The 25,327-nt window shown below is 51.4% G+C and overlaps 1 protein-coding gene across 2 annotated transcripts; it reads left to right on the top strand.

Moving 5' to 3' along the window:
- Positions 1-25,133, top strand: Iqcd (IQ motif containing D). Of its 2 annotated transcripts, XM_048785734.1 has the most exons (6): positions 1-130; positions 20,159-20,986; positions 22,762-22,995; positions 23,608-23,679; positions 24,600-24,935; positions 24,972-25,133. In XM_048785734.1, exons 2-6 carry the CDS (start codon positions 20,252-20,254, stop codon positions 24,999-25,001), a joined length of 1,407 nt encoding a protein of 468 aa, XP_048641691.1. In that variant the 5' UTR covers positions 1-130; positions 20,159-20,251; the 3' UTR covers positions 25,002-25,133. The 2 variants fall into 2 exon arrangements, with proteins under 2 accessions (XP_048641691.1, XP_015360698.1); XM_015505212.2 differs by having other exon boundaries at positions 24,600-25,133.
- Positions 25,134-25,327: the final 194 nt, after the last annotated feature.

Below are 25,327 nucleotides of genomic sequence, written 5' to 3'. Positions count from 1 at the left end.
CGGGAATTGAATGGTGAAACGGAAAGTCTGTCAGACACCGAGTCCCGCCTTCTGAGATTGGCGGGTAACCTAGCAACGCAGGGACCACGGAGACAACAGTGCGTGGTGAAACCTGGAGCCCTCGGAGAAGGTGAGTAACCGGGCGGGGAAGCGTCCGCCGGGAGAAGGGTGGAGTGAGCTCTCGTCCAGCCTCCTTTGGCCCCCATAGAAATCGGCAGCCCCATCCCAGCTTCAGTATCTTTCTCCCAGCCCCTGCCCCAGTCTGGACCTCCCTCTCGGTGCCTGCGAGGACCACAGGGCATCTTCTGGGACCTGCCCCTACTCTGCCCCTTCCACCTGTCCCTTGCAAGGCCCTCGTCCCCAGACCCGAATACCAGTCGATAGGAGGCGCATCACACTGAACTTACTTCAAGTCAAACGTAGATGGAGGACTTAAGGGGGTACTTTTTAAGTCTGGCATCATCCCACCTAAGGACGACACGTCCCCGAATGAGCATGCAAGGAAGGCATCTCGTTGGAGAGAGTGCTTAAATCAGAGTATTTTGGGGGCTGGAGGTATATATAACTCAGTCAGCGGCAGAGTGCTTGCCTAGCATGTAGGAGGCCCTGGGTTCAATCCCCAGTACCACACATCCCCTTAAAAAAAAAAAAAAAAAAGTATTTTGATTATACAATTTATGTCTTTTGTATTTTGCAATCCTCCTGCCTCAGCCTCTCCAGCTCATACATTCTTAAGACAAAGAGTTGCTTGTAAGGATTAAATGAGATAAGGCTATAAAGAAGTTGGCATGGGCAACATAGTAAGTGCTCAGCAAATAGTGGCAACCGGTTTTTTCCCCTAAAATACATCTGGACTTAACTCTCCCGGCTTAAAAAGGATCTGAGGAAATTCTCCTGGTCCCTACCTTAAATATTCAGGTATCTACTGAGTGCCTACTATGGGTGCTGGGGGTAGAGCAATCAATTTAAAAAGCTCCATTGCTCCCTTCATGGAGCACAGTCTAATATGGGAGATAGTCAATAATGAAACAGTGTAGTATGAATGGAGAGTAAAGAAGTGGAAAAATTCCCTCCTCAAAATGCAACTATATAGTCCATTCATGGATGGATGGTTAAACACACTGTGGTATATCCACATAGTGGAATATTATTCAGCCATGAGACAGAATAAAATTCAGAAATATGCTACAACATGGGTGAAACATGAAGATATGCTATGTGAAAGGAAGTCAGACACGAAATGACAAATTTTATATGATTTCACTGATATAGAGTGTATATAATATATATACACACACACATAGAGACAGAAAGTGGAACAGTGAGGAGTGGACAGTGGTGGTGTTTGCACATAAATATGAATGCAACAATCTTAATGCCCCTGAACTGTACCCTTACAGATTGTTAAAAGGGTAAACTTTGCTATGTTTATTTTACCTGAATTAAAAAAAAAAAAAAAAAAAAACTATGAAGCTGAATAAAACTTCCCACTGCGCCTTCAGCACTCTGAAGACTGACCAAGGGCCTAGGACACGCTGGCGTGTTCATGAACCCCACTGAAACTGAGCTGGTGGTACTTACCTAGGCCTTCTCTGAACGCCCCCACCCCAAGCTCTGGCATGAGAGTTCCATGAGGGCTGGCGGCCCGTGACAACCAGCAGCGTCCCTGTCACTGCCTCCTGGGTCTCCCTTGATGTAGAGCCTGACTGGCTAAAGTGGCACTCTGTATCAAAGAGGGCCAGTGGCTCCCACGGTCCAAGGTTTAGTCCTAGCTGGGCAAATGCTGGGCAGCAGACTTGGAGTTTGGGAACTGAGACGGCCATGGGCCTTAATAAGGCCAGCCACATACACAGCCCTGGCCAGCGGAGCCTGTGTAGACTCGCAGACGAGAGGCCAGTGGGCCCAGAAGGAGCTAAAGTTCAGGGTGGACTTGAAGATTGCATCTGCAGCTGAGAATGGAAGACTTACAGATTCAAAGTATTTAAGCACAAACTCTTACCAGTTTGGGGCTGAATTTTAAACTATAAGATACAGGACCACAGAAGAAGTCAAGTTTAAAAAGGAAGGAAAACGCCAGGCGCGGTGGCACACACCTGTGATCCCAGCGGCTCAGGAGGCTGAGGCAGGAGGATCACCAGTTCAAAGCCAGCCTCAGCAACAGCGAGGCGCTAAGCAACTCAGTGAGACCTTGTCTCTAAATAAAATTCTAAATAAAATACAAAATAGGGCTGAGGGTGTGGTTCAGTGGTTGAGTGCCTCTGGGCTCCATCCCCAGTACCCAAAAAAAGGAAGGAAAAAATTAAGCGGAGTTGCACATTTAGAGGACACTGACTTGACAGATTTAGTGCAGGGAGTGACTGAGCCAACTCGCAAGCAAAACAAGAGCAACTGTCAACAGGGGAAAAAATTAGAATCACAGTTGCTACAATTATTGTCTGAAATTTCCAGCGTTCAACAAATAGTTGTGAGATGAGCAAAGAAAGAAGAAATGCAAGCATACTCCAGAGCAAGGGAGGACAGAAACTATCTGTCTCCAGATGTCTGATTTATAGACAAAGACTTCAAAGCAGCTATTTTAAATACATTCAAAAGAAACCAGGCTTAAATTAAAAGAAGGCATGGAAACAAGGACTCATCAAATAGAAAATACCAGCATATTTTTCTCATGTTATCTCTTCACTAAAAAAATAAAAGATTGTACAAAGCAGTATTTATAGCATGATGCTGTTAGATGTATAAAAAACGATATGATATTTGTGACAATAACTGGACAAAACTGGACTGGGGATGTGGCTCAGGAACAGAGCCCTTGCCTGGCGTGCATGAGGTTCCATCCCCGACACCGGAAAGAGTTTTAAAAACAAAAATAAAGAAAGAGGAAGAAGAATCACTGCACCAACATTCTTTATATTACCAAAGTTAAGCTATTATTATTCTAAAATAGACTGATAAATTAAGATGCACATTATAATCCCTAGATCAACCCCTAAAACTAAAAAAATAGCCAGGTGCATACCTATAATCCCAGCTGCTCAGGAGGCTAAGGCAGGAGCGTCCCAAGTTCAAGCTGACCAGGGCAATGTAGCAAGACCCCTACCTCCAAATTGTGAAAAGGCTGGAGATGGAGCTCAGTGGTAGAAATTAAGGGGGTCCAGTCCCCAGTACTGGGAAAGCAGAAACAGGAAAACCTCAAAAAATATCTTTAAAAAGACAGGAATTTTAAAAATGCACTAAATACTTATTTAATATAATAAAAGGCAACTTAGCAGGGAAACAAGACTATATATATGAGAGGTATAAAAAAACAATAGAATGAGGTGGAGAGCCAGCAGATATGAATAACTGCATGTAAATAGATAAATGGAAATGATAAAAACTTTAATCTAAAGGTGGGGATGGACAGGCATACCTTAGATTTGAAAGATACACATAGTTTGAAAGCAAACCACTCAAGGTGCCGCAGCTACCATACTATCAAACAAAACTAAGACAAGAGATATTATTAAAGCTGGGGTTGTGGCTCGGTGGTTGAGCACTTGCCTAGCATGTGTGAGGCACTGGGTTTGATTCTCGGCACTGCATAAAAATAAATAAAATAGAGTCCATTGACAGCTAAGAAAATATTTTTTTTAAAAAGAGAGAGATTATTAACCCAGTGAAGAACACTTAATATTGACAGGAGGGTCAATACACCATGAAACTGCAGCTAGGCTGACCTAGAAAATTAGAGAGTATACAAATTACCCAAATTAGGATGACAGAAATTTGGGCTGGAGCTGAAGCTCACTGGTAGAATGTGTGTCTAGCATGTGTGAGGCCCTGGGTTCCATCCCCAGTACCAAAAGAGGGAAAAGAAAAAAAGAAAAGGTTTACAGAAATAAGAGGTTTTATTTTATTTTAATTTTGCACATGCTTGGCGAACACTGAGCTGCATCCCCAGCCCTTTTTATTTGCTTTTGAGACATGGTCTCACTAAGTTGCCCATCTGGCCTCTAACTTGTGATCCTCCTGCCTCAGCGTCCAGAGTCACTGGGATTATAGCCACACGTCACCATGCCCGGTGTCTTACAGAAATTAAAATTATAAAAGAATAGTATGGACAACTTTATACCCAAAAATAAGACAAATGAAGTAAATGAATTATTTAAAATGACTCAAGAAGAAAGAGAAAATTTGAATAGACTTATAACAAGAAATTGAGTTAGAAATTTGAAATCTTCCTTCAAATTAAAGCCCAGGACTAGGGGTCTTCACTTTGAATTCCATCAAATACATAAAGACGAAATCATACTAATCCTACCCAAAGTCTTTTAGAAAAGAGAGGCAGAGGAAATACTTCCCTTTGTCCTGCCCAAGCTGGTTTTCCCAAGGCCGAGGCAAGGAAGAGATATTATGGGCAAAGGAGCTATGCAGCCAGGGGTCAGCAGACCAGGGGCCACGGACCAAGTCTGGCTTGTCACCTCTTTTGTAAATAATGTTTTATTGGAACATGGCAACCAACTTATTTACCTATTATTTATGCCTGCCTTTGCCCAAGCAGTAGAAGAGGCTACAGTAGGCACAAAGCCAAAAACATTTCCTACTTGACCCTCTATAGAAAGAAAAAAAATTACCAAGCCCCGTTACATGCCAGTGTCCCTCAAGAAAATACATGCAAAATATTAGCAAATCAAATCCAGCAACACATAAAAAGGATCATACACCATGACCAAGTGAGCTTGTTCCAGAAACGCAAGATCAAACCCCTGAAGAGCAGTTAATCAGCATGTTAATAGAATCAGCAGAGAAGCTGGAGCTCTCTCTCCAGTACTGCTGGTAAGGACATCAAAAGGCACAACCCATCCGAATTATAGTCTGGCACTTTCTTTAAAAGTTAAACATAAACCAGGCAAGGTGGTGCACACCTGTCATCCCAGCAGCTCAGGAGGCTGAGGCAGGAGGATCGCGAGTTCAAAGCCAGCCTCACCAACTTAGTGAGGCCCTAAGCCACCCATGCCAGAGAAATGGGCCTCATCCTGTGCTCTGTCCTCACCTTCTTCCTCTGCTTACCTTCAGAATCACTGCCTTGTCCCTGTTGAGGCCACCTTCGCTTTTCCCGCGGCCCACGGTGACAGCCTTCTCAGCCCGGTCCCCCTGCTGTCTTGCACCTACCAACCTTTCCACCACACCTAGGCCCAGGCGGCGTATCTGACCAGGCCACTCACTTGGGGCCTAAAACTCTTTGGGTCTCTTAGCCTCTTCCTCTGGAGCAGGAAGGGAACCAGACGCCTACTCCCTGTCCACCTGGATGGGGGTCAAGGGGAAGTAAGAAGCAGAACCGGTGTAACCACCAGGCCAGGCCGGAAGGCCAAGCAGTGACAGTGCGGTGCCATCGGGAGGTGGAGAGGACGCTTCTCCAGGTCACTGTTCTGTCATGCCCCGCCTGAATGTGTCCAAGGCAAGACTCAAACCCAGCATTCCCTCTGCCAGACGCACCCTCTGTCTGGAGCCCAAACAGTCTTGGGCTGAAGGCAGCCTTAATCGAGGTTGTGGAGGCAGAGCCTCCCTGCCTCCAGGCTGACTGGCCACCCCAGAGCACCCAGCCAGGACTCTGGTTCAGCCAGGCATTCCTGCAGGGACACATTCCAGGCAGATGTCATCCGGGTAAATGCCAGGCTTTCAGCTTGGGGTTTATCCTCTGTCCCAGCAAGAACTTAATTAAAGGGCTGAGTCTGCCCCGCTTGCTCAATTGCTAAATTCCCACGCATGTCCCTCTGTGCCCAGGAGAAGGGCTCAGGGCAGTGAGGCCAAGGCACCACTGGTCTTTGCCTCACTGAGGGGTAATGACCCCTCACGGTGAAGAGGGCCTGAGGCTTTATGTCGTGAGGGGGCAAAATTGCAACGTATGCAGTCGAGGGGAGAAATAAAGAATGTCCATGCACTTCTGCCCCTTTCAGTGCTTTATTCACTCAAATTACTCCATACAGTTTCACTCTATAGGTTCTTAATCAAGAAAACGACAATCCTTAAGGCTGGGCACTGCAATAGACATAATCAATCCACAGCAAACAATTCTAGATGAATTCTAAGCCCTGCAAAACACACTTAATCACCATAGGCTAATGACAGACATTTCCTCCGTGTGCTAAGTTCAAAAGTCTCAAGCCTTAGGCTTTATGTCCAGCAGATGCACACTCACTCAGACCACAGTGACCAGGTCTGGAACCAAGGCAGGCTTTTCCTGGCATGGATTGGATGACCGGTTGAGGAGGGGGTCGTAGGGAGAATTTGCTGCTCTCACCAAGGTCCAGATGAGGTGGTAGAGTTTGAGAGCGGTGAGGATCACACAGAGGCTCAAGAAACAATGACAAGTGATGGGATGTCGGGTCCTCATCAGGCTCTTCAGCTCGAGTGCCGCCTTGATTTGGCTGGCTGAATCCCTGTTCATGTGCTCTAATATTTATACTAAATTTGGGGGGTTTTTGACCCCCCTTTCAATTCTTATCAGCTACCACCAGATTTCTCAGTGACATCATTTACCCTGGGGTCAGAAACATCTGGTCTGGTGGTCTCCACCCTGATATTTCCCTCTGATCAGGCCAGGACAGCCTGCCAGGGGCTTCATTCTGTTTATCAGGGTGACGGGAAGTGACTTGTTTGAGGTCATACTGGAGGGCTCCGTGGGTGTGCCTGGGGAGATTGCAGGTTTCAAATTGGAGTTTTTAAAATGGAGTTGCTTAGGCCCAGGCCTAAGGCCATCCTCACACTTTACCCAGCTTCCCGTCTCTTCCCTCTTCCCTCCTCTACCCAGCCCCCTTTTGATGTGCCTAGGACAGGTGGTGCCTCCCATTCTCCTAGAGATAAGGAACTTCCCAGGGTTGTTCCAAGAGCCTCTAGCACGTAGGGTAGCACCCCGCTCTCCTAACACCCAGCAGGTAAGCCCGGCCCTCCTTCTAGAGGATGGTGACTTTAGATGGGCAGAGAGCAGCCCTGGGCTACATGGGCTAAACCTGGGCAGAGGCTGGCCTCTGGGTGGGGCCAGGAGTGGGCTAAGGGAGACCATGGTTTCTAGACCAGCGTTCTCAACTAGGGCAGCGTCCGCCCCCTCTGCTCCCACCTGGGACATTTCATTTGGCAATATCTAGAGACATTTTGTCTCTAGCTGGTCAGAACCAGATAATGCTGTTGGCATCAAATGGGTGGAGGTCGAAGATGCCAGCAAACTCGCTGACGTCAGAGGAAAGCCCCAGAGCCACAGCTGTCAGCCCCGTCCCCAGTAGTGCAGAGCCAGGAGCCCGCTCCCGGCTGAGGCTGTCGTGGAAGGGAAACGTCACACGTGCACGCGCACACGCACACTCACCCTTTCCCTTCAGGCCCCAGTTAATGGAACAGAAATTACAAAATGAAGAAAATCAACAACATTTGAAATACAGAAATATAGAGCATGGAGAAAAGTTTGACCTTAGCTTTCAGATTCTAGCAGCTGGTGACATCCAATGGCCAGTCAAATGCCCTCACCATGGGGACTCGCAAACATTTTTTTTAAATCCACAAACCAGACAAAGAAACGTGTTTCCCTTCCCAACCTAGCACGTTTATTACCAGAGTGTCAGGCTGAGGTGTCACTCAGTGGTAGAGTGTGCTGGCCGCGGTGTGGCCCTGGGTTCGAGCCCCAGCACACACACGATGAGACGAGACCCACTGCACTCACTTCACGAGGCACAGCTGACATTTTCTACGTCGTTGACTTGAATGCTGGTTCCAACTGGTGAACTGATCTCACTGCCCCCTCAGGAGTTGCAACCCTAAGACTGTATTTTTTAGAGCAGTTTTAGGGTCACCATGAAATTCAGAGATTTCCCAAGTCCCCACCCTCAGCATCGGCCAGTGGGGAGCACCTGTGACACGTGGCCCACCTACACTGACACCACTGTCACCCAGGCCCGGGGTTTGGGTTAGGGCTCATTTGCAGTGTCATACAGTGCGTGGGTTTGCACACAGGTACAGTGACTTGTGCCCTCCATCACAGCACGTTTACATAGTATTCACTACCCTAAAACTCCCCGGCTCTGTCTGTTCACCTCTTTCTCCCCAACACCCTGGCCTCCACTGGTCTGCTACCAGGGATTGAACCCAGGGGCACTTGACCCCTGAGCCCCATCCCCAGCCCTATCTTGTATTTTATTTAGAGACAGGGTCTCACTGAGGTGCTTAGGGCCTTGCTTTTTTGCCAAGGCTGACTTTGGACTTTCTATCCTCCTGCCTCAGCCTCCTGGGCCTCTGGGATTACAGGTGTGCACCCAGGTCCATTGGTGTTTTTACTGGCTCCTAGCTGCTCCTTTTCCAGAATGTCGTATGTTGGAGTCATCCAGCATGGAGCCTTTCTAGATTGGCTTCTCTTCCCTAATATATGCACGCAATATTCCTCCTAAGTCCTTTGGTGGCTTGCTGGCTCCTGTCTTTTTAGTGCTGAAATAACATCCCCTTGTCTGGAGATGCCACAGCTTGTTTGTCCACTCCCCTCCTGAAGGACATCTTGGTTGTTTTCAAGTTCTGGAAGTTACAAAGAGAGCTGCTGTAAACATCTGTGGCAGGGGCTGGGGATGTGGCTCAAGCGGTAGCGCGCTCGCCTGGCATGCGTGCGGCCCGGGTTCGATCCTCAGCACCACGTACAAACAAAGATGTGTCTGCCGAAAGCTAAAAAATAAATATTAAAAAAAACCCAATCTCTCTCTCTCTCTCTCTCTCTCTCCCCCCCCCTCTTTAAAAAAAAAATCTGTGGCAGTGGGGAGCGGTGGATAAGCAGGCAGAAGTTTCAACTCGGGGTAAATAACAAGTAGGGCAATTGCTGGATTGAATGCGAACAGCACGCTGAGTTTTGTAAAAAATGACATCAAACAGCCTTGCAAAGTGGCTGCCTGCACATCCTCCAGGGAGGATGGCATTCCTGCCCCCGTTCTCCCAGACCTGGTGCCCTGCAGTGTCCTGGCTTTGCATCTGTGTGTGTGTTGAACCCGGGCCTTGCAGGCGCTAGGCAAGGCAAGCTCCCCACCACTGAGCCACACCCCAGCCCTGGGGCCATTCTTCTAGGTGTATAGTGGCTATTTTTTCTTCAAGTGGAGAAAGTTTATTTTAGAAATCTCTAAACTTGGGGCTGGGGCTGGGGCTCAGTGGTAGGGTGCCTGCCGGGCACGTGTGGGACACTGGGTTCGATCCTCAGCACCACGTAAAAACAAATAAAGATATTGTGTCCAACTACAACTAAAAAAATATTAAAAGAAAAAAAAAAGAAATCTCTAAACTCACTACTAGGAATTTCTTTCTGAAATAACCAAAATTATGTCGTCTACAGGTCTAGTTAACCAGAAATGAACATTTGTAAAGGCCACTATAACCAAAAGAGGGGTTAACCGCCCTGATTGGAAGGTGGAGGAGATGGGGTCCTGGCCAGTGGCTGGAGGGAGCCCGGCCCTCCTCCACCTCCAACAAAAACGCAGCAGGAATGTAGAAATCAGCCAAATTAAAAATAGAAATAGTACAAAGGAGCCACCGAGGTTCCGTTTAGGCTCTTTGTAAACCTTCCTGCTCCAGAACATTATTTTGAGGAGAAGTACATCTTCTATTTTAAGAAGGCCTCAGGGCTGATACTGGATGTTATCTTGTAAAGTAGCAATAAAGTCACACAGGATTCCCTGTCACACAGTCCTGTCAAGGGGGCTCCTCCCTGTCCCCACTTACAGCAGAGGGAGCCAGAGCCTGGCCAGGTGGGGCATCTTTCCCAAGCCACAGCTGCAAAGTGGGAGCCTTGGGACTGAACCCCAAACTAGTCTTCTCCAGGGGGCTCCTGTTTTTCTCTTCTACTGCCGAGGTGAAGAAGAAGCCGGAAGCTCAGCCGAACGTGCCCAGGCCTTCGCTGTGGCCAGGGGCGTGAAGCTCCGACGTTACAACCAAACTGCTCTGGAGGCCCTGGAGCCAGGGCCATCGGCCACCCCGACAGAGGAGCCCCATCTCCAGTGCTCTAGCACTCAGTGTCCCCCGCCACCCGGGCACCTTTGGCCAACCACTGCCGTCCATAAAACCTGGGCCCTCAAAAGGGACAAGAGAGGTACTGTAATGGCTCAAAAGTGGCAGTAGAAAAACATCCTCCTAAACTATGAAAAAGAAAAAAACAATTAGATTTAGATCTTTTTTTATTCTAGAATTCTCAGCCCTGAGCATGGGGATAAGAGACAACCCATAGGTCGAACCTTGGCTCACAGCTTTCACTGCTAAAATGTGACTGTTTCCTGGCTCTAACTGGGGACATAACAGGTTCTGTGAAGTAACAGTCCCCTGTGGTGCTTGCATCTCCCTGCAAAGAAGCAGGCCTGTTGGTAAATGTGGACTTGCCGTCTCTTCGTTCATTCAACAGCCGTGTTTATTGAGCATCTACTTGGCAGGAGTTGCTTGGGATTGTGGTTTTCCTTGCTGCCCTCCCTGTACGGCCCCTGGCTTTCCCCGGCCTGGGCCGGGAAGGCTCGGGTAGAGCACAAACAGCTCTCTAAGGCCAGTGTGTTGGCAGGCTGCGGGGGCTTCCTGACGCCAACAGGAAACCCTGCATCCTCGAGGCGAGCTTCTACCCAGCCACTAGCAGGTAGATTTGGAGGTAAGTGTCCAGGAGTCCCGTTCCTGAGTCATAAGCAGAGTCCTGAGTCGTGAGTCATCAGCAGAACATGGGGAGTAAGACAGGCAGGTAGTGGGAACTGTTCTGCTCAGGAAAGCCCAGAGCTGTCAAGAGTCCACGGAACCAGCGGTGCACGTCGGGAATCCATGACCCAGCTTGGTTCAGCCTGCCACGGTGCAGAAATCACAAAGTTTTCATTAAGGTAGAAAATAAGAGCAAAGACCATGAGCTTCATCTCGTGAGAACTGCTGTCTCTGCCACCGTACCCCAGCCATGGGCCACCCTAGGTCACCCTCCTAGCACTCTCACGTGGAAGCTGAACGTGGCCTTTGTACTGTCCAGTCACAGGAAGGAAGAGGGAACGGGGCCAGGAAGCTGCAGCCAAAACCCAGTGAGGAAACCTTTCAGTTGCCCAGGAACGCACATGCTGGGAATTCTCAATGGGAAGTGCCACTAAGGGAGGGTTTCTTTACTTGGTTCTATTAGTTCAAGTTTCTCCCTTTCTTTGGTATTGGAAATTTGAACCCAGGAGTGGTTAACCACTGAGCCACACCCCCAGCCCTTTTTTATATTTTTTTTAGAGACAGGTCTCTCTGAGATGCTTAGGGCCTCCCTTCATTACTGAGGCTGGCTTTGAACTCAAGACTCTCCTGTCTCAGTCTCCCCATGCTGCTGGGATTATAGGCATGTAATATCTGTCACCATGCCCAGCTTTATTTGGTATTTTGAGGCATGTTCTTGATAAATTGCTGAGAGTGTTACAAAGTTGCTGAGGCTGAGCCAGGAGTGGTATCACTCACCTGTAATCCCAGCAACTCGGGGAGGCTGAGGCAAGAGGATTGCAAGTTCAAAGCCAGCCTCAGCAATGGCAAGGCACTAAGCAACTCAGTGAGACCCTGTCTCTAAATACAATACGAAATAGAGCTAGAGATGTGGCTCAGTGGTCGAGTGCCTGTGAATTCAATCCCAAAAACCAAACCAAACAAACAAAAAAAATAACAAAGTTGCCGAGACTGGCCTTGAACTTGTAATTCTCCTGCCTCAGCCTTCTGAGTCACAGAGATTATAGGTGTGAACCACTGCCACCTGGCTTCAGGTCTTGTGTGTGTGTGTGTGTGTGTGTGTGTGTATGCGCGTGCGCATGCATGCGTGCATGTGTGCTGGGGGTTGAACTCAGAGTCTCATAAATTCTGAGCATCTCCTCTATCCCTGAGCTACACCCTCAGCCCTAGGTTTCTTTCTTTTTGGGGAGGTGGGGGTAGGTACTGGGGATTTAACCCAGGGGCACTTAACCACTGAGACACATCCCCAGCCCTTTCTATTTTTTATTTTTTTACTTACAGTTAGGGCCTCACTAAGTTGCTTTGGGCCTTGCTAAGTTGCTGAGGCTGGCCTCCAACATGCTTTCCTCCTGCCTCAGCCTCCCAAACCACTGGAATTACAGACCTGCACCACCACACCTGGCAAAAGTGACATGTTTTCCAGTTACTATGGAGATATAAAGTTTCCTTTTTAATAAAAAGAACTTAGGAATGAAAGAATTCTTTAAAAAATTGAGTTGATCATAGTGTGGCTCTGTGTGTGAATCTGGCAGAAACCACAGCAGTGGCCTCTCAGGGAGAGAAACTCAGGTGACACTGAATGGGAACGAGCCTTCCTGGTCCCCAGCGGCCCACAGGCGGAGCAGGTGTGAGGCGCATCTCGGTCAGTTCACAAGAACTTCCAAGTGTTCTCTCGGGATTTAAACTTTTTTCTCTTTTGTTGTGGTGGTAAAATATGTAACATGAAATCTGCCATTTTAAGCACTTGAAGTATTCGATTCAGTGGAATCAATTACATACACATGGGGCTGGGGATGTGGCTCAGTGGTAGACGGCTTGCCTACGTGTGTGAGGCACTGGGTTCAATCCTCAACACCACATATAAACAAATAAATGAATAAAGGTCCATCAATAACTAATAATTTTTTTAAAAAATTACATACACACGCTGTGCGACCATCAGAACCTATTTCCAAATTCTTTCATCGCCCCCAGGAATCTGCGCCCCGTAAATGCTAACCCCCCTCTTGCCCTGCAGCACCTCCCACACCCTGGCTCGATTCCCTTCCTGACGGTCACACCGTGGGATCAGGCCCTGGTGTCCCTGTGGCCAGGCAGGTCTCCGCCTCGGGGGCTCAAGCTGTCCTCCTGCGCCTGCCTCCTGAGTGGCTGGGACTGTAAGGGCCAGCGATCTCCAGCTTTTCTGACATATATATATAAAATTAACATATATACTTTTTTATTTTATATAAATATAATTATTATAGTTTGTAATACATTATATTATTCTATATTTTCATTTTATTATATTTTATCTTAATATAATCATAATATATTTTGTATTATAAAATGATACAATGATTGTATATGTACATATGATATTTGTCAATTTTACTTGTGGTGCGGAGGCCAGAGCAGGGCCAGAGCATGCTGGCCACCACCCTCGCTCTGAACAGGTGACTTGACTTAGCATATTTTCAAGGTCGCCCATGTCGTCGCCTCGCCACTGGGTGTGAATATAGGACACTTCCTTTATCCCGTCATTTGGTGACGGACCCTTGGGTGGTTGTTCTAGTCAGCTTTTTTGCCGCTGTGACTAAAGACCCACCAGAACAGTTGTGGAGGAGGGAAGTTGGAGGGCTCCGCTCCTCGGGGCTTGAAGTGAGGCAGGACGTCAGGCAGAAGAGTGTGGCAGAGGGCAGCAGCTCCCGTGGTGACCGGGAAGCAGAGAGACCCGCTCTCTGGATACAAAATATGCACCCATAGCCGCGCCCCCAAGGCCCTCCTCCTCCAGCCTCAGCCCAGGCCCCCAGTTACCTCCCAGTGAATCCCAGGTGGGTTAATTTACTGAGTAAGTGAAGCTACAACCCAATCATTTCTCCTCCAAACCTTCTCGCACTGTCTCACTTTGAGCTTTTGGGGGACGCCCCACGTCCAAACATAACAGTGTCTCCCTCTTTGGCTTGTAACTATCGCTGCCTCCCCACGCACAGGTGCCCCTGCCTCCTCTCCAGCGCTTTTGGTGGACACCTAGGAGTGGACTTGCTCTGTCGTATGGTGATTCCAGCTGTAAGTTTTTGAGGAACCACCGAAGTTTTTTTGCACAGTGACTCTCACTTTCCAGTCTCACTGGTTGTAAATGAGGTTCCAACTGCAGGACATCCTCATCCACACTTGCTATTTTCCACTTAAAAAAAAAACTGCAGCCTAATCCTAGTAGCTCAGGAGACTGAGGCAGCAAGATCATGAGTTCAGAGCCAGCCTCAGCAATTTAGCAAGGCCCTAAGTAACTTATGGAGACCCTGTCTCAAAATAAAATACAAAAAGGGGCTAGGGATGTGGCTCTGTAGTTTAGTGCCCCTGGGTTCAACCCCCAGTAAATAAATAAATAAAATAGGAAAACTGCAGCCATCCTGGGGAGTAGGAAGAGGTATCTGGTAGTTTGGGTTTGCATTTGCCTGGTGACTGATGGTGCTGGGCATCTTCATGGGCTTATTGCCCAGTCGTATATTTTCTTGGGAGGAATGTCTGCCGTGTGTTGTTTTGTTTGTTTTTACAGTGTGTGGGGGGGCAGACCCAGGCTGCCCTGAGCCCAGGCTGCCCTTTCTCCATGTTTTAATCAGGTTGTTTTCGTTGTTGGGCTTTTGGGTTCTTTTCTAGACTCTGGCTGTGGAAGCCTCATCAGGTGTGTGATTTGCAAGTCTTTTCTGCTGTTAGAGGTCATTGCTTTACTTTCTAGATAACATCACTTAATGCACAAGGACTTTAGAGTTTGGGATTCCAGTTCATCTATTTTTTCTTATGTGTCTCACTCTGTTGATGTCATATCTAGGAATCCAAAGCCAAGTCCAAGTCGTGAAGATTGACTCCCCTGTTTTCTACTGGGAGTTTTATAGTGTTTCAATACTACTTCTTTCTTTTTTAAAGAAATTTTTTAGTTATACATGGACACAATATGTTTATTTTGTTTATTAAGGCTGAGGATCGACAGCCTTAATACTGTTTCTAAACACATTCTGCCATCCTCCCACCCAGTATCAAGACCACCCCTCCCCCATTGCCATCACTTCCCTATCTCCTCCCTACTGACTCTGGAAGTCTGGCCCCTTCCCACAAAGTTCCTGCAGTCCCACGACTGGCGACCAGCAGCCCATCACAGGAGCAGGAATGTCCCTGCCTCCCTCTACTGAGGCCATCCTGGGTTATGTTTTGTTGGTGGTACTAGGGGTTGAACCCACAGTGCTCTACCCCTGAGCCATGTCCCCAGCTCTTTTTATTTTAAGACAGGATCTCGGTAGGTTGCCCAGGCTGGCCTCCAAGTTGCAATCCTCCTGCCTGAGCCTCCTGAGTCGCTGGGATTACAGAGGTGTGCCGCTGCTCCCAGCTGAGGTTGTTCACACACACACACACACACACACACACACACACACACACGCATGTATAAAATATACCTCAACCAGGAAACCTACACACACATATGCATTATTGTTAATTATGTACATATACATACATTTATATATGCATGTGTATATGTACTTACAATAACAACAAATAAGAATAGATATGATTATGAATATATATATTCATATTTCAGGTATTTTCAAATATTTTTAGTTGTCACTAGATTTTTTACTTTATTTATTTATATGTGGTGCTGAAGATTGAACCCAGGGCCTCACACAAACCAGGCAAGTGCTCTACCACTGGGCCACCACCCCAGCCCCTACAGTTTTATTTATTTATTTATTTTTAAAAGAATATTTGACTTATTCATGAATCTTATTGAATATTTTTTTCCCTGTGGTGCCAGAGTTGAACCCAGGGCTCCTGCCCTCTGGGCAGGCACTCTCGGGGCAGGCACACGCCCACTGAGCCCCAGCCCTGCCCTGGAGTTCTTAAATAGCTCCGATGCTCGGGAACTGAATCTTAAGCACGGCTGTTCTCAAGGTCTCTACTTGACAGGATTCACTGAAACTGGCCCAGAAATCTCATTCTACTCTGTCCACCATAGAAGTCAACATTGAAGTCAAAACACTGCTGGGCACAGGGTGCACGCCTGCAATCCCAGTGACCAGGGAGCTGAGGCAGGAGGATCGTGAGTTCGAGGCCAGCCGGAGCAACTTTGTGAGCGGCTGTGTCTAAAAAACTAACTAGACTGCACGAAATACGGGCTGCGGGATGCAGGTGCCTGAGCCAGCCGGCCTGGGCTGAAATCCTGCTCGGTGGCTTACCAGCTGGAGTCCTCACGTCTCTCTGCTCCCCGTCCTCCTGGGTAAACTGGAGGTCACAGCGGCACCCACCTCTAGATTGGGGGGATTATGGGAATCCACTCACAAGGCCCGGCACGGTGGTGTACACCTGTAATCCCAGCCACTTGGGAGGCTGAGGCAGGAGGATCTCGAATTCAAAGCCAGCCTCAACAATTTAGCGAGGTGCTAAGCACCTCAGCGAGACCCTGTCTCTAAATAAAATACAAAATAGGGCTAGGGATGTGGCTCAGTGGTCAAGTGCCCCTGAGTTCAATCCCTGGTTAAAAAAAAAGAACAGCGTGGAAAGTTCTGGAGAGTTAGCTGACACTACTGTGGAATTCCTTAACCTGAGACCCACCCCACTCCAGTCCTGTTGGTTCACCACCTCTGACTCTCTGGGTGCCACCGCTGGACTTGGAGGGTGCTGGTGGGTGTGGGGCCTTCTTCCCCTTTTTCTCTCCAAGGGAAAAAAAAATAGATCACTTAGCTCAAGTCTTTTTTATTTTTTTCCCAAATGCTCTGAGAGCGAAAGTAATAAAATATCCAAGAGGCCCATTTAAATGAAGCCGAGGTATAATTTGCATGATAAAGATATATTTCCATTTATAAAGTTCATCAGCAGAATTAATGACAAATAAAGGGAAGATCCAATTAACGTTCCCCGTCCATTAACCATCCTGCCTCACTCAGGGCAGGAAGCTTAAAAGGGGAGGCTGAAGTTGGAAATGATTTAAATATTAAGGCTGGTGGCATTAAAAGGGACATGAGATGATCACATTAGAATTCAAGGAAAAGAGATTCTGCAGCGATTTTGTCAGGGAGTCAGACACGATTCCCCCCAAGTCCTAGCTCCACCGGGTCTTTCTTGTCCACCCAAATGAGCTGTCAAGAGCTGACGGGCGCCGTCATAATCCAAGAAAACAAGTTTGCCCTTTAAAGCAGGGGAGGTAATTTGGCTGAAAGCAAATTGGAAACATTTCCTAGAACGTCTCACGTTTCCAGCCTCCGTCTTTTGATGTATGCCTCAGAGCTCTGGGGGACAGAGGGGAGAAGAATGCTCCTAAGTGCTTCATTCACATGTATTCTGCAGCCTTGGGGTGAAGGTCCGCATCCTCTGAGAACCCCAGGGCTGCCCCCAAAACTTTATCTTCAGGAAAGATCTCAGAGGAACTGAGGACATTGACTGGAGAGCAGGAAGTGGGTGGGAATCAAGGGGGTGCAGACAATGTGACATTCTTCACCTCCCTCCGCAGCTCCCGAAGAACCACCTGCTGACTCGGGTCCACGCTGCTAGTCAGGGAGCCAGACATACAGCACCTTGCTGGCCTCTTTCTTCCTTGTTCTTAGTCACCACATGTGTTTTCTTTCTTTCTTTTCTGGGGTACTGGGTATTGAACTCAGGGATGCTTAACCACAGAGCCACATCCCCATCCCTATTTTGGATTTTATTTAGAGACAGGGTCTCACTGAGTTTCTTAGAACCTCACTAAGTTGCTGAGGCTGGCTTTGAACTCGCAATCCTCTTGCCTCAGCCTCCTGAGCTGCTGGGATGACAGGGACACGCCCCTGCACCCGGCTCCAGTGTTTTTCTGATTCCTTCCTCTTTCTTTACTCTTTGGTTTGGTGAATTGAAGATGATCTTCTGTGGCTTCAGACACCACTTCTCCTTCGCCTTTGCAGCTCCAGCCCTAGGGCCTTCTGATCCTGTGTGGTCAGTGCTGGGAGTTGAATCCAGGGCCTTGCAGAGTTGTTGCTGGTATTTTTTCAGCTAGGAGTCTTTGATCACAAGTAACAGAAACTGGCCCTGGCTAAGCAAAATGCTGAAGGAAAGGCTGAACCAGGCCTCAGAATGGACACTGGTCAGGAGGTTCTGGGGTCTTGGCAGCAGGAGCTTCAGAAACAACCTGAAGCATCAGCTCCCAGGGTTTCAGGACTCATGCTCCTAGGAGAGCTGGCTCTTTGATTGACAGCCCCACCAAGACTGCTGTGAGCTTCCTGTCACTCTGACAAGATGCTCAACAACTTCAGAAGAGGAAGGGTTTATTGGGCTTGTGTTTCTGGACTTCAGTCCAGGGCTTGTGGGCTCTGTGTGCTTGGACCTGTGGCAGAACAGGACCTCATGGTGGAAGCACTTGATGAGGAGATTGCTTGCCTCACGGTGGCCAGGAAGCAAGAGATCAGGTGCAGTGCCCATGCCTGCCATCCTAGTGACCCAGAGGGCCTAAGCAGGAGGATCACAAGTTCAAGGCCAGCCTGGGCAACTTAGTGAGGCCCTCAGGAACTTAGTGAGACCCTGTCTCAAAATAAAACATAAAAAGGGCTGGGGGTGTGGCTCCGTGGTTAAGCACCCTGGCTCAATCCCTGCACCAAAGGAAGAGCGGGAGCAGGTCCAGTCTCCCCCTCTAGGGAGACCTAGCCCCCCAGGGACCCATCTTCCTCACACCAGGCCCCACCTCCTAGGCCTCCACTCCTCCCAAGAGCACCCCAGGCTAGGGACCAAGCCGATGGCGCCTGGGCCTTGGAGACGTTTCTGCAAATCACAGCAACTGCCCACAGCACGGGAGAGTGCCTTCCCCCAGAGAGAAACCGGGTGCCGTCACTGACGTCTGGGTCAGGGAAGGCCCAGACACCACCGCCCACCCTCTGCTCCAGTTAGGCAGCCAGGACCCCGCGGTGACACAGCCTGCGTCCTCCTCCCCTCCAGAGTCCTCCACAGGTCCTGCCGTTCTCTCCCCGTCACCCAAATTCAAAACTCATCCCCACTCTTCAAGTCCTAGTGACTTTTTAAAACATCTCTCACATCCACAGGCAGAGTAGGAAAGTGGAGAGCACAGGGTGACCCCGAGTGGACATCTCTTCCCGAGGTGAGGGCCAGGGTCTTCCGTGCTGGGTAAATGGTCGAGGTCAAGATGGAGGAAGCCCTACTTCATTGGAGCTTACTTCTTAGAATAGAGAGGAGACAGTGCACAGGTCCACCTTGGGACCCAGGTGGCGACCCTCAGCCTGGAGAGAGAGTCTGTGGGCAGAGGGGAACGGGCGAGGAGAGAAGCTGGCGGGGAGCGGGGGGTCCATCTTGGTCCTGGTACGTTGGGAGGCCCGCTAACCCTGAGCCATCGCCCCTGGGTGGGTGCATCTGAACCACCGAGTCCCTGACCTGGGACTTATACCAGTCACTTACTGAGCCCTCACGCCTGGGCCTTGTGCAGGAAGGGTCCCGCCATCCTGGGAGACTCTGAGCCCACCTGGGGCTGTTCCAGGGCCAAGCCGCTGAGCCTGTGCAATGGGGGACACAGGTCAGAACTGCTCATTGCCACCCTGGGTTTTTCTGAAATGGCCTTTTGAATAAGCCGTTTTATTTTGTAATAATCGTCGACTTACAGAAGCATTGCTGAGCCTGCAGGCCATGCCTGGCTCCGGGAGGCCGACGTCCTATCCAGTCAGTCCACGGTGTCACTAAGGGAACAAGGCTGCTAACTCCACCGTGGGGCTTGATTCCTCTGGTTGACCCACTGATGTCCCTTCTCTGTTCCAGGATCCAATCCAAGATCTCACGTTGCATTTTGAATGAAACCATTTTTTAGGTTGTATTTGGAGTTACCCTTCAGTGCTCGCCGGCCCCGGCCAGCCATCTTTTAAAACCACCCCTCAAAATCCTTGGAAATGCGCTGTTCCTAGTCCTGCGTGCCCTGCGCTCCGTGGTTTGTCCTGTGCCCGTCCTGCTCAGGGTCTTCACAGGGGATGCCTGCAGGCCGTGTGCCTGGCTCCCTTGTCCATGGGCTTCCCTCTGGTGTTGGTCCAGGAGCGACTCTGGTGTCTGAGCAGAGCGGGAGGAGGCAGGAAGGGGCTGCTTCCCGTCCCTCCACCTCAGGCTGCAGGGCCTACGAGCCCCGCTCTCCTCCTCTGGGAGCTGATGGCTGTGGCTTGAGCTTCCCATGGTGACCCAGGTCCCCAGCTCACTCCCTCCCATTAGCAGTAGCTGGGTGGCTTCGTCTTCCTGGGGTGGCCTTGCCACTCTGTGCCACCCACGTAAATCCTTGATTAAAATCCTCACAGCAGGGTCTCTTTTCCCGATGGTGGCACTTGGCCCTGTGACTCACCTCTGCCTGGGCCCTGCACTCTGGTGGCCCAAATACCACCACAAGGTTCTGTGGGAAAGTGCCCCCTCCCCATGAGCTCCTGGGCCCCAGGGCTCAGCGTGGCACTGAACACCACCTCCTTCCTTGCAGGACTGCAGGACACAGTAGAAGCACAAAAGCCCCTTGGCCCCCCAAAGCCTCCATCTCCTGGGGCCCACGAAGCCGGGGAGGACTGCCAGCGAGATGGCCTTGGACACCCTTGCTGTGATCCCTCTCCACCAAGGGCCCTCCTTCAGCAAGATGCCCCTGAGGATGGAGGCGTGGCAGAAGCCAGGCAACCTGGTGAAGCCTCCGGTCCCCTCCAAGTCCAAGCTCACCACCATCGAGGCCAAGAGGATCATGTCCGTCCTGGATGAGGCCATCTACAAGGTGGAGCTGGTGACCCTGCTGTCCTACGCCATCACCCACCCAGAGGCCCTGGAGGGGATGCCCGGTGAGGGCGTGGCGGTGGCAGTGAGGGAGCACGAGGACCTCTGCCAGGTGCTGCTGGGGACCATCAGCGACCTGCAGGAGAAGGAGCTGCAGCTGCAGGAGGCGGACGACGACGAGGCGGAGGAGGAGGCGTGGTTCCAGGACTGCCTGGCGGCCGTGGCGCAACTCAAGGCCAGCCTGCAGCCTCAGATGCAGAAGGTCCGCGACTCCAGCAGGGACATCCTGCGCCTGCTGCTGACCGACCCCTCGGCGGCCAGGCTGCTGCGGCTGCAGGCGCTGGGCAGGAGCCCCGAGGCGCAGCGCTTCATCAAGGGCCTGGAGGAGCTGCGGGGCTTCCTGTTCGAGAGGCTCCTCACCAGCCCCATGGAGGCAAGGGACAGAGCCCAGTTCATCCAGGACATCACCAGGCGCCACCGAAGGAACCAAGAGGTCATCAACGCTCTGGAGACGGAGCTGACTGCGAGGATGAAGAACAGGGACTCCGAGGTAAGGCGCCGAGGCTCTGGCAGGCCGGGTCCCCACTCCTCTCCTCTCCTCCCCTAGGGGCGGGTCACAGGGCCCCCCGGGAGCACGGGGGTGGGTGGGTGGGGGGCAAAGTCTCGTGAATATCAGGCTGGGAAGTGCGAGGAAGGGCAGTACAGGGTGCTAAAGGATGGAACGCGGGCGAGGCCAGAGGGGCCAGGGACCCAGAACTGGAGACCTGCAGGACAGGCGGGAGCAGACCCAGCCCGTGGCGCAGAAGAGTCAGTCGTGGGGAGCAGGGAAGCAGGGTTTGTGGCCGCCTAGCCCCTGCTGCCACCGTTCCATGTGACTCTGCCTGAGAGCAGGTCTGTGCAGTGTGTGCCCATCAAACTTTCCTCACAAACACAGGTAGCCTCCTGGGTTTGGAACCCCAGGCCTCAGTTTGCTGAGCCCTGATCCAGGTGGGGACAGTGTGTGCCTAGATCCTGAGGTGGCAATATGCCTGCAGTGCTCAGAAACCCAGGGAGCCAGTGAGCAGGGAGGGGACCCAGAAGGGCCTGGAGAGAGGGCAGAGAGTGGCCCACCCCAGGGATCCTGCTACAGGCCAGGGCGGGGCAGGCGGAAGCCCTGGGAAGGTCAAGAAGGGACCTCACCCACAGAGAACCACCTTCCTCAGACCAGACCACCCACACCTTGGGCTTTACATACAGTTTTCTTTCCAGGGCTTTCTATCTAGATCACCTATGAGGTGACTTCGTTTTTAGCTGTAGCCAGGGCCCTCCTCTGCCCCAGCCAGCCAGAGTGGCCTGTGCCTTGGCCACGCCCGGCACAAAGAGAGGCCAGGACAGGTCCTCTGTCTCTGGGGCACAGTCTCAGTCAGATGCTCTGCACCACAGCGTCTCCGGGAGGCAGCTGGGAGGTGAGGACTCCTCCACTCCTGTCCACCATGACCAGGGGGCGAGAGAGCCAAGGCCCAAGGCAGCCGCCCCTGCCCCGCAGTCCTCACTGGGTCTGTCCCTTAAGACACCCCTTGGAGGTGTCGGAGGAGCCATATGATTACTGATTTGGAGCTAGCCCCCCACGAGGAAGCAGGGGCCCTTCTCCTGTGTCTGGCACTGAGCCTGCATGATAGGGGGTAGATATTTGGGGGTGGGAAGGGTAAGGCCCAGAGGTCCTCAGTTGGGGCAGGTAAGATGGGAGAGGCCACCATCTAGGGACAGGGCGAGGGCCACAGCCAGCTTTGTGGGTCCCGTCCAGGTGGTAGAGCCAGCATGGGATTTTCTAGCTCTGGGGTCAAATGCCATTTTTCCAGATGGGCACATGTCACTATGTCATTGAGTATCAGTGGAAAATGAGAAGTGTCAGTCAAGCATGTCATGGGGATTCTCAAGCAAAGTGCTGAGTGCCGGTCATGCTGCTCGACCTGAAACCCACACCTCGATCACGAAGCCTTGTCCCGGGACAGGCTTCCCATGTCGCCCCGCCCTGGTGTGCGCCCAGGGAGTCAGTCCTGAGCCTGCGGCTGCTGCCCCAACCCCAGGCTGCCAGCACGGGCAGGCACAGCCCTACGGTGGCCAGAGGGGACCCAGGGTGTTGAAAAGCTGCTGCAGCTCTGCACAAGAGCACTGGCCTCCCTTGCCATTAAATGTCCCTGTCCCTACCCCTCATGGGTCCAGAGCAGGACTCAGCGAGGAGGGTGGCAGGTGGCATGCCGGGCCCCAAGGGAAGGGCAGGGGTGGCGCCCGTCTTGAGCCTGCTGGTGACGGCGTGGGTGTGACTGCCACCCTCCTTCTGTGCAGGTGGAGAAGGAGAACTTTGTGATCCAAGAACTGAAAAACCACCTGCACCAGGTGCTCAAGTTCTCCGAGAGCAGCCTCCTGCGCACCAAGCAGGAGGCCGAGAAGCAGCAGAAGGCCGACTCCCGGGCGTCACAGGCCAGGCTGGCCAAGCTCCAGCAGGAGATCCTGACCCTTCGCTCACAGCACCACAGCCTGGTCATGGAGAACCGGGAGGCCGAGCAGGCGCTGAGGAAGGTACCTCTTTTCTTCTTCCAGGAGCCACTGATCCTGGGCACCATGGTTCCTGCCACTCAGCACCTTGTCCTCAAGGTAGCACGCGGTAGCACGTGTCGTTGCCTCAGTCCTTTTTCTGGCTGAATAACATTCTGTCATATGCCTGTGAGCTGATCCTGTAAAAGCACCTAGATCCACCCAGTGGCTTCCCCTCTCCCTTATTTGAGAATCCAAAGCTTCATGGTCACCCCTTCAGTGACACTTGGGTGTCGTCAGGGACCACTCCCATCCTGGCCACTTCGTTCTAGCCACACAGGCTCAGTGTGTCTTAAACAACTCAAGCCTGTTCCCACCTCAGGGCCTTGGCACCTGCTGCTCCCCCTGCCTAGAGTGTCCTCGGAGCCACTCCTGACAGACCACCCACTAGCTCTGTCCCTTGAGGCAAGCGAGTGAGCAGGTCTGAGCCTCGGTTTCCTCATCTGTGAAATGGAGGACGAGGCTGCCGTAGCGGCACAGCAGGCGAGGCGGGAGAACACTGCCACACAGGGGCCCGCGTGCAGTGCTCAGGGCTGTCTGGGTTGGCATTATCCCATCAAACCATGACTGTGGGCTTTTGTGGGGGTTTTTTTCTAGAAAAAATATAAAGTGGAGACAGAAATCGAGAACTGGATCCAGAAGTATGACTCGGAGATGAGTGAAAAGCAGGTATTTGTCACTAAGTCTCTTTCTGGTGGCTTCCCAAGCCAGATCCTTGAGGAATAGGAGGAATGGAGGAAAGGTCCCAGGATGGTCCCCGGAGCAGCCCCGCACGTCGTCTCAAGGGCTCCTCCAGGCTGAGCAGAGAGGCCAAAGTGGGCAAGGAAAGGCCCCAGGCTGCATAGCCAAGGGAAGCGCCTGCACCGAGGGCTGGCGGTCCCGGTGCCCCCTGGCGGCCACATCCTGTACTCCACCGCGAGAGCCCACAGACGTGTCTCCACTACAGTCACTCAGCCGGCTTCCACTGAGATGAACCAGGTGCTGGGTTCAGCAGTGAGGAAAGTCCCCACTGTCACCCGAAGGTCCCAATTTAGTGTCACTTATCAGCTGAGTGACCTAAAGCAAGGGACTTTACTTTTCTGAGCTTGTACCTGCATCTGATCTAGAGGCAGTGGAGGGGCTTCAGTCCCCAGAGCAGGGTCTGCAGGAAGGGCTGGGGACCCATAGCCTACAGATTTGGGAATCCCCAAGCACCCACCCACTTCTGAGGTAGGGAGGCCTGGGGAGATAACATCAGCCCATGTGGCTCAAGGCCAGCTCTGCTGTCAGAAGAACCAGGGGGCATTGTCCTTCTATCTGACTGAGTGCCCCTGGGAGGGGTGCCTTGGGGCTACAGCTCATTTCTCTAGTCCCTGTGAGGGTCCTGTGGCCGGGGTGTCGCTCAGTGGTACGGCACCTGCCCAGCATGGCTCCCTCCCCAGCCTCGAAAAGCCAACCAACCAAAAATGGCCCAATAAAGGTCGTGGGTTCCTTGTGACAGGGACCTTGCCCACCTAGCCTTGTCCTGTTGCTGGAAGGAAACAGGAAGGGGGAGGGGAAGCGGAGGGCATCTGTCACAGCAGGAGGGGCCTGCCGCCTCTGACCCCCAGGAGGAGTACGAGGACCTGGACCTCATCCACAAGGAGGAGAAGCTGCAGCTGGAGGAGCTGAAGCTGAGGCACGCGGTACTGGTGGAGGAGTTCTCCCAGATCCTGGCCGAGAGGGAGGTCAACGCCAAGAAGAGGATGGAGGCCGAGCGCGAGATGCTGCGCATGGTCAGGGCCGCCACGCTCATCCAGGCCGTGTGGAAGGGCTACCTGGTCCGCTCCATGCTCAGGTCCAAGAGGAAGAAGAGGGGCAAGGGCAAGGGCAAGGGCAAAGGCCTAAGCCAGATCAAGGGCAAAGGCCTGGGCCAGGTCAAGGGCAAGGGCCAGGGCCTGGGCAAGGAGAAGGGCAAGAGCAAGGGCAAGGAGAAGGGCAAGGAGAAGGGCAAGGGCAAGGGCAAAAAGTGAGCCCGCCCAGGCTTCGCCTGCCCCCCAGGCCTCACCTCCTCCCCAGACCAGGCCAGAGGCACCAGAGTGCAGAGACCGCCATCCGGGGGGCTTTGTTTGTTTTAAATTAAAAAACATTTTTTTAAAACCACATTCAAAGGAGCATCCTACAAATGAAGCTGTCTTTATTTGGCTGTGGGCTGGGTGCTGCCTATGGGTGCCCACGGGTGCCCACAGGTGCCCAGCTCTGTGTGCAGCTAGGTGTCCATCCACAGGCAACCATTCCCTCCTTCAGCCCCAGTGGGAAATGAGACCATGGACTGCAGCCCCCTGTCCCAGGCTGGAAG

This window comes from Marmota marmota, unplaced genomic scaffold (assembly GCF_001458135.2).
Source record: "Marmota marmota marmota unplaced genomic scaffold, marMar, whole genome shotgun sequence".
Taxonomy (NCBI): domain Eukaryota; kingdom Metazoa; phylum Chordata; class Mammalia; order Rodentia; family Sciuridae; genus Marmota; species Marmota marmota.
This window is presented reverse-complemented; position numbering and strand designations above follow the sequence as displayed.

Excerpts from the sequence above, each read along its gene's own strand:
- Iqcd (XM_015505212.2), top strand. The coding sequence starts at position 20,252 with ATGGCCTTGGACACCCTTGCTGTGATCCCTCTCCACCAAGGGCCCTCC. Across the intron at positions 22,996-23,607 it reads CCGAGCAGGCGCTGAGGAAG|AAAAAATATAAAGTGGAGAC; the intron begins GTACCTCTTTTC and ends GTTTTTTTCTAG. Across the intron at positions 23,680-24,599 it reads CGGAGATGAGTGAAAAGCAG|GAGGAGTACGAGGACCTGGA; the intron begins GTATTTGTCACT and ends TCTGACCCCCAG.